The 10,725-nt window shown below is 38.2% G+C and overlaps 2 protein-coding genes across 3 annotated transcripts in view; one reads left to right on the top strand and one right to left on the bottom strand.

The window, feature by feature from the left end:
- The window catches only part of CD3E (CD3 epsilon subunit of T-cell receptor complex), a 43,057-nt gene that overhangs the window by 153 nt on the left and 32,179 nt on the right, over positions 1-10,725 (top strand). The window lies entirely within an intron of this gene.
- MPZL2 (myelin protein zero like 2) lies at positions 1,049-10,508 on the bottom strand. Its single transcript, XM_006207770.4, has 6 exons — positions 10,262-10,508; positions 9,112-9,278; positions 8,629-8,839; positions 6,415-6,562; positions 4,317-4,392; positions 1,049-2,832 (listed from the first exon to the last, which is right to left on the bottom strand). Exons 1-5 carry the CDS (start codon positions 10,317-10,319, stop codon positions 4,329-4,331), a joined length of 648 nt encoding a protein of 215 aa, XP_006207832.1. The 5' UTR covers positions 10,320-10,508; the 3' UTR covers positions 1,049-2,832; positions 4,317-4,328.

The raw sequence follows: 10,725 nt of genomic DNA, 5'->3' as shown, positions 1-10,725 counted from the left end.
GTAAGAGTGCATTTTTCTCCTTCTCTCGAAAATGAAGTCGACAAACTTTGGAGAATATACTAATTATTTTTTATGGAATTCTGCAGGACTAAATAGTCTTGATCCTTTGACTCCAAGCCAGAAGTCTTTTTTTACTCCCTAGGAATTAATTTTTTTGAACATTCTCAGAATAGATTTCTATCAATTTAGACTTAACAGGGACGTAGGAGATCGTACAGGATCAGACAGTAAATAGATAAACATGGGCATTTTGTGTCTCAAGACTGGTTCATACTATTTTTTTTTTTGTATGTGTAGCATCCAACTCAGTACCTACCAAAATTGAATGTTTATTAAATTGCTGTTGACAGTGGCAATGGTGAAATCATTACAAAAAGAAACTGAGATTTGTCTCTTTTGGTTGGAAAAGATAAGGAAATGTTTTCACAGTGCTTGAAGTGTAATGAAGAGATGGTATCACATCCTTCTAAAAAAGAGATGGATTGGTATCCTAATTCGTTAGTCAGCCTATTCTCTTGCAATCTACCCATATGTAATGAAAGCAGAAGAGGAACAAAAGTATACTTCAGCTTTGGGCAAGTTAATAACTTAATTTTTCAATGCCCATCCTTTACTAGACTTGAAAGCTAGTAGTTTTTATTATTAAGAAGGTAGTGCAAGAGTATCAAATGAAATAGGTGATACTTTTCCTTATAAAGAGTGTGCAAACTAGTTCATTTTGCCCAATTCCCAGTTATTGTGGAAATCCATATAGATGTATTTATCCAGGAGAAACCAATTCTATCCATTAGTGACGTCCAAACAGCCTCTAAAAAAATTTTTCAGTAGAGATCAAATATATTCCCATCTATTTCTGTTACTTGCTATGTAAAATATTTAGATTTGCATATAAGCAAATTATATAATTGGTAATTCTTTATTACTGAAGGTTATTTACATAAGTGTTTAAGACACAATAAAAAATAAATTACAATACAAAAGTTCTCTTTAAGAAGACACTGAACAGCAGGGCTATATTAACCCTAGAGTATTTAGCCAAGACACAAGCTACAGGTTTTGCTGGAAAGACTTTCCTTGAGTTTTTAACTACTTCTTTACAATTATGGAACATCATCCAGGCTGTTTGAAGAAATATCCAGTTACAATCTTTTCAAAGGCTGAATTACAGAGGAAAAATAGAAAATGTGAATGAAAGGTAATATAGACTTGAATCTAATTTTTAGTTTCAAAACTGTGTATTGAAACTTTACTTTTTAAATAGTATAAAAGGCAAAATGAGATAAGTATAAAATATATTTCAGAATCAGGGTTCATATGTAAGTTATACCAGTTTTTTTTAAGTATTGGGAAAAATATCAAAGTTCAGCAGTTTTAAATACAGAAAACCAATTTAGAAATTCCAGTTTGTTAAAAGAAATAACATCTTCAGCCCAGTTGGTGAAAACTGAAAATATCAAGCTGTAAAGATTTGGGGGGAGGGAGTGCCTAAACTTTTAGATGTTTTCAGTTCTTTGAATAAATGCTCCTGTAGCATTAATCTGGAAAGACACTGGGAAACTAGACACTTTTTTAAAAGCACTCTTCTTTCTGTAATCCACTTATAAAATTTCTTTTATCTACCTGTGTAAGGGACAAAAAGAATAAAGTTGGTTTCATTCTGTTAGTTTTGGTATTTCTTTGTCGCCATACCAAATCCTTCCTCCCCTGAAACAAGCAAGTGAATTAAGACAAAAAAAAAAAAAAGAGAAAAAAGGAAAGAGAAGGGAAAAGGAAGAGAAGGGCAAGGGAAGGGAAGGGAAGAGAAGGAAAATTTAAATAATATCTTGCAATTCTCAGAGCTTTGTATAACACTATACAAAATTATCATCATTTAGGGTTGATTTTTTTTCACCAGCCCTAAATTTTTTAATTGTAATATATTACTATTTCAGAATCCTTCATTTTAACTGCTTAATTATTCCAGTCTACAAATGAGCACTGACTTTGCTCTGTTGTTATAGATAACTGAATTGAGGGAAAAAACATAATAAGCTAAACAGTCATTCACTGCTCGTGAAAGATCTGTGCTATTGATTGCCTTTCACAGTACAGAAAAAAGGTAACAAGCAATTCATCTTGAGACGATATTTGTCAGTCTATTAGCATTTATGTACCCTTCCCTATTATTCTGGTGTAGACTTGTGCTGTCGTAAACCTTGGATCACTTGACCAAAAACAAAAAACAAAGACAAAAAAAAAAACCAAAAACCTACCATCTAGGATATTGAAAAAAATTCAATTAAACAAGATGTGTCCCATACTTAAGGAGAGCCATAAAAATCAAACTGTTCTTTAACAGTTTGAATTTAGGATGTTCTGTTAATCAATCAAAAACAGCTGGGAGAATTAGCTCACCTTTTAATTGAGAGTGTGAGAAGGAAACACATTAATTTTAGTAACAAGAATGCTGCCCTAAGAAATTAATATATTAAAGGAAATGTTCTGACAAATTGGCTTTTATCCCATTTGATGCCAATATATGTGTATATAAGCCATAATCCACAAGGAGTATTTAAGGGCAAAAATGTAGCTGCTTAGTATACAAAAACTGATGAGCATTTGAAAAATATTTGCACTCTGAAATTAAACAGAACCTTAGTAATAGGGCTATATATGGATCTGGTGGTATCTGCTCAAGAAGGGCCCTATGCTGGCTCCAGAGGAGTGTTGCTTGTCTAGGTGGTTATATACTGCTGAGCTGGCTGGAAGACGGGTCACAATGGAAAAGCCAAAGTAAAGCTTCCATTAGCTTCACTTATCTTAGGGTTCTTGTTCTTGGAAATCTTCAGCTTTCTGAAATACAAAGCAAAATTTAAATGGATAATGCATTTGGGAAGAGTGCAATATGGCATTATGAATTACATATATATTATTAGATTTATTCTCCATAGTGAAGAAAAATATTCTTAAATATATTTGTTCTCCTCTAATTTAACTTTTAAAAGAAGTTTCCTGATCCTTATTACACAGTTCTCAGGGTCAGTGTTCTTAATTCATAGTCTCTGCCTTGCATGACACTCGGATGACCCATAGTTTACTCACATACATACATTCCTTCCCTCTCTCTCCTCCCCCCACCCCTTTATTATAAACAAAATCAAATATACAGAAAAGTAGAGAAGATAGTGTATAGAACTCACTAACACTTAATTTTAAAGCAATTTTTGCTTTACTTGCTATAAATATATGTTGGGGGAGGGGCTGAAGTTTTTAAAACAAATTATTGATATTTTACCCCTCAATACTCCAATATGCATTTTTTAAGTCGGGACAACTTCCTGCTTAACCCCAATACCCTTATTATACCTAATAAAAACTAACAATATTCTCTAATATTATTCATATTGAAATTTTTCATATGAAGACTTTCCTAATTGTCCCCCCAAATCTTTTTACAACTAGCTTGTTCAAACTAGTATCCATCCAGTCAAGGATCACACATTGCACTTAACTGTGTTACTTCCTTAAATTTCTTTTACTCTTAAACAGCCCCCATCTTTATTTTCCATGAACCTGACTTATTAGAATATCTGCTTGATTTTAATAATAGCTGTTGGTAAAAATCTCTCTGATACCAAATTTGGTTTCCTAGGTTTACAATAGAATCATTTTTCTCCATATTCTATTTTATAAATCTCTGGGGCTTAAGGCTATAAAAATGTGACTTTTTTATTTCCAAGTAATAATAGTGGACTTCAGAGAATGGAAGAAATTCTGATCATATGAAAAATAAGTCATCCTATCCTTTAAGCCTAATAAACCTAGAAACTGGAAAAACAAAATTATGCACCACTCGTACTGGATTCATAGTCCCAATAACCCAAAATGAGAGGAGTTGAAATCAATTCCAAATATTATACAGAAGTTCTCCTATCAAAATGTCACGTGTGTCTATTGAGTCACTCTCTTAATGCCATTAGTTTACAATGGAACAAAAGAAAACAAGCAGGTGTTAATTCTTTCATTACAGAAAAGTATTTATTTACAGGTTGAAAGTTAATTTATTATCCTTAGTGGTGGTAAATGTAACCCCAAAGCCTCAAATAATCCTAGAATTCTCTCAGCTGTAATGGTAGTAGGGTCTAGCTTTCTAATCCTTCGCACATAATACACTCAAAGGGGAAGCCATCCGTAACAGATGATTTTTATCTCTGTGCTCCAGCTTCTTTGTTTTCATACAGGAAACACCTAACAATCAAATAACCTGGGAGAGCCACATTAGAGATGTGCCATACAAGGAAGCTAAGGAAAGAAATCAACCCATTTGTGAACCTTACCATCTAAGAATGTTAGTCTGTGTCTTCTAAATAAACAGAGGCCTTTTTTTCTTGGTTGAGACTTTCCTCTTCTTTTCTGTAACAAAGAAGCAGAGACCAGTGTTAGGGGAACAAGATAAGAAGCAAGCGAGGCAAATCCTACAAAGCTTCAAGTGAGATATTTTCCCACAAATTTTTGGAATCATATGCACTTGGGAGTAAATCTAAGCTTACAAAAAGCTAAGCCACTTGTGCTGACTAACTAACAAGACTCATTCCTCCATATGACCCTGGGTATATGAACTTAGACACTATTCAGAATATTTCTAGAAGAGAATATAACTTGGGAACTCCAGATGTTTAAAGCAGACATCTTAGTTTACGATCAGTATTCTGCCTCTAATTTCTACTCCTTACTCAAAAAAGACAGTATTGTATTGATCTAGAAGTCATCTTTATTGATTTTATTCTATTAAAACCAGGTCAGAGTTGTGTTCATTGGGCTCCTTAAAATCAGTTCTATTTGCTATAGTAAATATTTCTTGAGGAAAGGAAACAAATGGTGCTGGGATAGCTGAAAAATTACAACTGGAAAGAATAAATGTGGACTCCCACCTCACACTATATACAAGAATTGATTCAAAATGAGTCAAAGACCTAAATGTAGGAACTAAAATGTAAAACTCTTAGAAATAAACATAGGCATAAATCCTTTTGACCTTGGATTAGAGATGGTTTTTTCAGGTATGACACCAACAACATAAGCAACAAAAGAAAAATAAATTAGACTTCATCAAAATTAAAACTTTTGTGCTTCAAAAGACACTATGAAGATAGTGGAAAGGTAACTCACAGAATGGGAGAAAATAATTGCAAATCTTGTATCTAATATGGCACTTTTGTATACTCCAAAATATATAAAGAATTTTTAAAACTAAACAATGAAAAGACAACCTAATTTTAAAATGGACAAAATGTTTGCATAGATGTCTCCAAATTAGATACATAGCCAATAAGCACATGGAAGGATGCTCAACATCATTAGTCACTAGGAAAATGCAAATCAAAACTTCAGTGAGTTACCACTTCACACCCACTGGAGAACTATAATCAAAAGGACAGACAATACAAGTGCTGTCGAGGATGTAGGCAAACTGGAACCCTCATACATTGCTGATGGGAATACAAAATGGTGCAGCTGTTTTGGAAAATAGTCTGGCAGTTCTTCAAGAAGGTAAACATAGAGTTACTATGTATCCTAGTAACTCCATTTCTAAATGTATACCCAGGAGAATTGAAAACATATGCCCACACAAAAACGTGTAATGAATGTTCATAGTAGCATTAATCATAATAGCCAAAAAAATGGGGAAAACTTCAGTGTCCATCAACTGAATGGATAAACAAAAGGTGGTATACACAGTTGATGGAATATTATGCAGCCATAGAAAGGAATGAAGTACTATAGCATGGATGAACTTTGAAAGCATTATACAAAGTCATTAAATGTCACATATTGTATGATTCTCTTTATATGAAATGTCCAAAATAGGTAAATCCACAGAGACCAAAAGGAGGTTAGTAGTTGTCAGGGGCAGGTGGGAGAGGAAAATAGGGAGTGATGGCTAAAGGGTATGGAGTTTCTCTCTGGAATCAGGGGTGATGATTACACAACTTTGTGAACATTAAATAATGAATTTTATGGTATGTTATATAAATTTTATCTCAATGAAAAAATTATTGAGCACCTTATATTAGCACAGCTGACTTTCCTAGGCACTGATTCATAGAGCCCCTGCTGACATCCCAGTAGTTCTTAAAAATGTGTGCTTTACAGTAAAAGTAAGGACTGTCCTAGGAAAGCTTTACATAAACAAATTCTTGTACTGTCAAATCCTACATAGTAAAGAAAGCCTATAATGAAATCTTCTGTAAAATTAAGAAATTAAAGCTTCTAATTCACTCTCTCATTTATCTCGCTTGTGAATTTGAATTCTTTTATAGAAGATTTACTCACAAGGAAGAACATCTGTTCAACAATTATTTAGCCCCATTGTAAAATACCAAAAGTTGTCATAAAACAGTGTTAGAAGAGTTTCCCAGAACTGCCCAGCCTTACGATTTTATCTCCACCACTTTATGAGCTCTTTCAGCCCATCGCTTTTTTCGGAAATGCTGGAAGAGGACCACCGCAATTACTATTATGACCATCAGTGTACAGGCGGAGCCAATGGCCAGAGCCAGGAAGTGGATCTCAGAGAAGCGTACTGGAAAGAGAAAAGATCAAGTGAGGATTCTGAAAAGAGGAGGACTATGATGAAATCCAAAGATAAAAGAGGGATGTATTTTCATCCTTAAATGGAATCTTCCTCTCTCCTACCTTATTAACCAGAGTTTTATCCCGCCCCACCCCAGACCTACTGAATTACAGGTGGGGCCCAGCAATCTGTTTTAACTTGTCCTCCAGGTGATTCTGATGCATGCTAAAATTTTGAGAACCACTGGGCCGGTTGAACTACCCAGTGGGGTAAGGTTATTCCTGACCTAATCAAATCCAGGGTCCAAAGTATTTCTCCCTGTATCCTTCTCAGCTCTGTCATTCATTCAGTCATTTATTCAGGTTTATTAAGGGCCTATTATGTTCCAGGCACCTCAGTGGAAGTACAAAGCCAAAAAAGACATTACTTTCAAGGAACTCATGCCCACTGGAAAGAAAGGCAAGTAAATCAGAAACTATAGTCTAGTAAAGAACTAATCCAAGAGGGAACCCAGAGGGAAGGGTCCCTAAAACCACGCTAGAGTCTGGGAAGCCTGGGTCTCTTGTTTTTAGCTTGATTTCTGATTTAAATTTCAACAAACCCTCGGAGTCAGAAAAGACGTTAGAGACTATCTAGCCAAGGGGTTCCCGGCCTAGAGTCTGTGAAGGACTGTTGCAGGTGGGGGGTGGGCACAAGCCCACAGAATCCATGTCACACCGTGTGTGCATTGTTTGTGGTAAGCGAGAATCATTAGATTCTCAAAGAGTAGCAATCCTAGCATGGTTAGGAACCATGTGTTCTTATCTAACCTGTTCATTTTGCTTTGAAGAAACTGAGGTCCAAAGATATTACATTACTTCTTTCAATAATAAAATGACTCCCCTAAGGTCACACAGCTCTCTGTTGATAGGATCTTGAAGGATGGTACTAGGAATGAAAGAAGGAAGACATGCCCTTTTATAGGCTTACATTTTGGGTAGTAATAGTGTGTTGGTTAAGAGCATACACCAGAGACAGGTTAAAATACCAGCTCCTGTGTGATTTGGGGTAATTAACTTCTCTGAACCTCAGTTTCCTTGATGTGTAAAATAGAGATTAAAATATTCATTTCTTGAGTTCTTATAAAAAATAAAATTCCTTATGTAAATTGCTCCATGCTATGCCCACACAAACTAAACATTCAGTATATGGTAGCTATTATAATTTTCAGTACAATTCAGAGTTTGGGGAATTTTTACATTTATTGCTTTATTTTATCTTCGCCATAATCCTTGCTCTATTATTCTCACTTTACAAGAGAAGAAAAAATTATTTACAGCTGGTAAACAATAGCAGTGACTCAAACTCAAATTTACAACTCCTGAGTTTTATGGTCTTTTCTGTTTGTTATCTGGCAGTTGTCCAGGCTGCCCTTTTAGGACTGCAGGCAGTACAATGCATTGGTTTGGAGCACAGTTTTGGAGACAGAGATGCTTGGGTTTGAGTTCTGAGTGACTCCATTTATCAGCTAAACGACTTTGGTCAAGTGACTTAACCTCTATGAACATCAGTTTCCTCATTAGTAAAAGGAGGGGAGGAGCACTAAACACAATAAACTGATAGGATATGTAAAGATTAAATGTGATACACAAAGCCCCTGGCACAGGGGAAGTGCTCAGTAAACAATAGCTACCAGGACTGGAATCTGAGAGTGCGTGTGAGGATTAAATGAGATAGTACTTTGGACAGTGCCTGACAGAGAAGTAGGTACTCAACAGTGTTTTGTAAATAAATGAGTGAGTGAATGAATGGACTTACTGTTAGCCTTTTATCGGAGAGTTGCTTCCTCTCCCTTTCATGATCTCAATGCCATTTTTGTAACAGATTCCCTGCCTCCCTTTGCTTTATTTTCCATTTCTTTCCACAGCCAAACAAAGCCTTTCTCTTTTTACCCCAGGACTCTTCGCTCTCTCTCTGTAACCTCCAGATCTGAAGGGTTGGTCCTTCTCTCTACTCTTTCAGTCATCACTGAAGATTCCCCCTCTCTTTTCTACAAGCTCTCACTTTCGAAAACCATTTTTCTCTGCATCACCTACCAGTGTGCACAACGCTGAGCCGGATCTCCCCTATCAGACCATCAACATCAGGTGGGTTCTTCACCTGGCAGGTGTACGTCCCATTGTCATCAAACTGCAGCTTCCAGAGGAGGATGGAGGCATCATACCTCTCAGGGTTCCCATCCCAGACCACCCGGTCCTTGAAACGCCCACTCATGGGTTTGAAGGGATCCAAGTGATAGTAGAAAACCTAGAGAGGAGAAACGCCGAAGGGCTTATTCGGTACCTGGGCAGGGAGGCTGAGATGGCAGGAGCATAAGAGAAACACCAGCAAGCCTGACTGCCCTGTCTGCAGCTCTCCTGCGAGGACCTCTTGCTTTCCCCTTCACTGGCTTCTCAGTTCTGACCGTCTGTTTCCCAAGAATTGTTTCCCAGCTCTACCCTGTGCTTGCTGCTAAGAGAAATACAAGGGCAAGGAGAAATGGACAGGCTTATTTTCCTAACTGAGAGCCCCCTACTTACAAACTGCTCAGGCCCCCCATCTTGAGGACGGAAATTCCAGGTCACTGTTAGAGCGTCGCCCACGGGAGCAAAGCTGGAGAAAGTGCATTTTAACCGAACATCTGTTCCATTGACAGCCTCCAGCACACGGGGGGTGTAAATTTCCACAGCTGCTATTGGCCAAAAAACTACAATAAAAAACGAGGAAAGAAAGGTTAACAGAAGATGTGTATTAAAAGAATTTCCGCTGACACTACTAAAATAAAGTTCTGAGTAGGGCATTAAACAGAACTGAGATGCCCCAGCTCTTACTCAAACTCACTTCACCCAGAGTCTACCTACACCTAAGTCATGCAACTTTGACCCTCCCATTCCTTAAAAATAGCACAGTGAGCCTTTACTTAATGCTCTCACTCTCCAATGCATGATACCCTAGCCTCAAGGTACCCACTTCAAAACTGCTGTAACAAACTACAAAAGTCAGCAAATAAAATTGAAAGGAGAAACAAAAAATCAAAACTAATCAGAACAAGAATTAGACACATATTCAGATAAGCATTATGTATTATGTGTATAATGGTCCCCTAGCAGGTGAGTGTTCCAGAAAAGGTTCTTGTTATGTGAATTTTGTACTGTTTCTAGTCTTCTGCAGAAACTATTAATCAGTCCCAGAGAGCTCAGCTTGCCTGTGCTGCCAGAACCTTTATACCACAGGGCATTTTTTTGACCATGATATTTACATATAGAATGTGCATGTAGGGAAAGTTTCAAAACCACAGTGGGTCTCTCTCCTTAACAGTCCTAGCTTTCCCAGTGCTGCCGGAAGTCCCAGACAAGACCCACACACAGAAATCCAAGTGCCCAGTCCTGCCTGCCGTGGGAGGATGAGAGCAGCCACACACACAAAAAAAAAAATGGTGTGTAATCTGAGATTAGAAAGCCCTCTCTGTGCCCGACTCACCGGCAGCCGGAACACACCTAAACCTGTTTGTCCAAAAGCAGTTCCCCCCGAAACAGCCCACCACTTCAGTTTCATTAAAGTCAAAACCATAACGAAACGCAACTTTGGCTCAGGCTCCAAAAAACGACTCCTGCGGCTTCTTAGACAATTAGCTTTACAGGGTAAAGGCAGCGAAGGGGGAAATGCTCAGAGGAGCCCGCCAGCTCTTACCTGTGAGCTGTATGCCCAGGAGAAAAAGCGCAGCACGCGCAGGGCTCTTGCCATACATGAGGGAAACCCAGTCCCGGCCCTGGAGACCAGGCCGGGCAGACCGAGCGCTCCAGCACCCTGCCGAGGCCACTCCACGAGGAAAGCCCTGCTCTTTCCGGAGAGAGGAGTTAGTCCCTCACCTATGGGAATCCGAGCACCCGCGCCTGTGACTCATTGCTGCTCTGCTGGCGCAGTTCGCTGGAATGAAAGGTGGGGCCTCAGCGCCCAACGCCCTCCTCCCCGCCTTCCCTGCTTCCCTCCTGCTTTCTGCGCTACCAACACGTCTGCACAAAGTCCCAAGCTGCAGTTCTGTCTTCACTTTCTAGTTTGTCTGGACTCTGGCCTCTGGATGGCCTCAGAAACAGCCAGAGGAGGTGGTAGCAGTCTGAAACGGCCCAGGCGGCTTTGGGTCTGGCTCACACACA

This window comes from Vicugna pacos, chromosome 33, assembly GCF_048564905.1.
Source record: "Vicugna pacos chromosome 33, VicPac4, whole genome shotgun sequence".
NCBI classification, from domain to species: Eukaryota; Metazoa; Chordata; class Mammalia; order Artiodactyla; family Camelidae; genus Vicugna; species Vicugna pacos.
Note: the sequence above shows the minus strand (reverse complement) of the source record. Positions and strands in the feature narration are given on the sequence as shown.

Coding starts and splice junctions, on each gene's coding strand:
- MPZL2 (XM_006207770.4), bottom strand. CDS start 10,319: ATGTATGGCAAGAGCCCTGCGCGTGCTGCGCTTTTTCTCCTGGGCATA. Junction 9,279..10,261: donor CCTGGGCATACAGCTCACAG/GTAAGAGCTGGC, acceptor TTTTTATTGTAG/TTTTTTGGCCAATAGCAGCT. Junction 8,840..9,111: donor ATGGGGGGCCTGAGCAGTTT/GTAAGTAGGGGG, acceptor TCTCCTCTCTAG/GTTTTCTACTATCACTTGGA.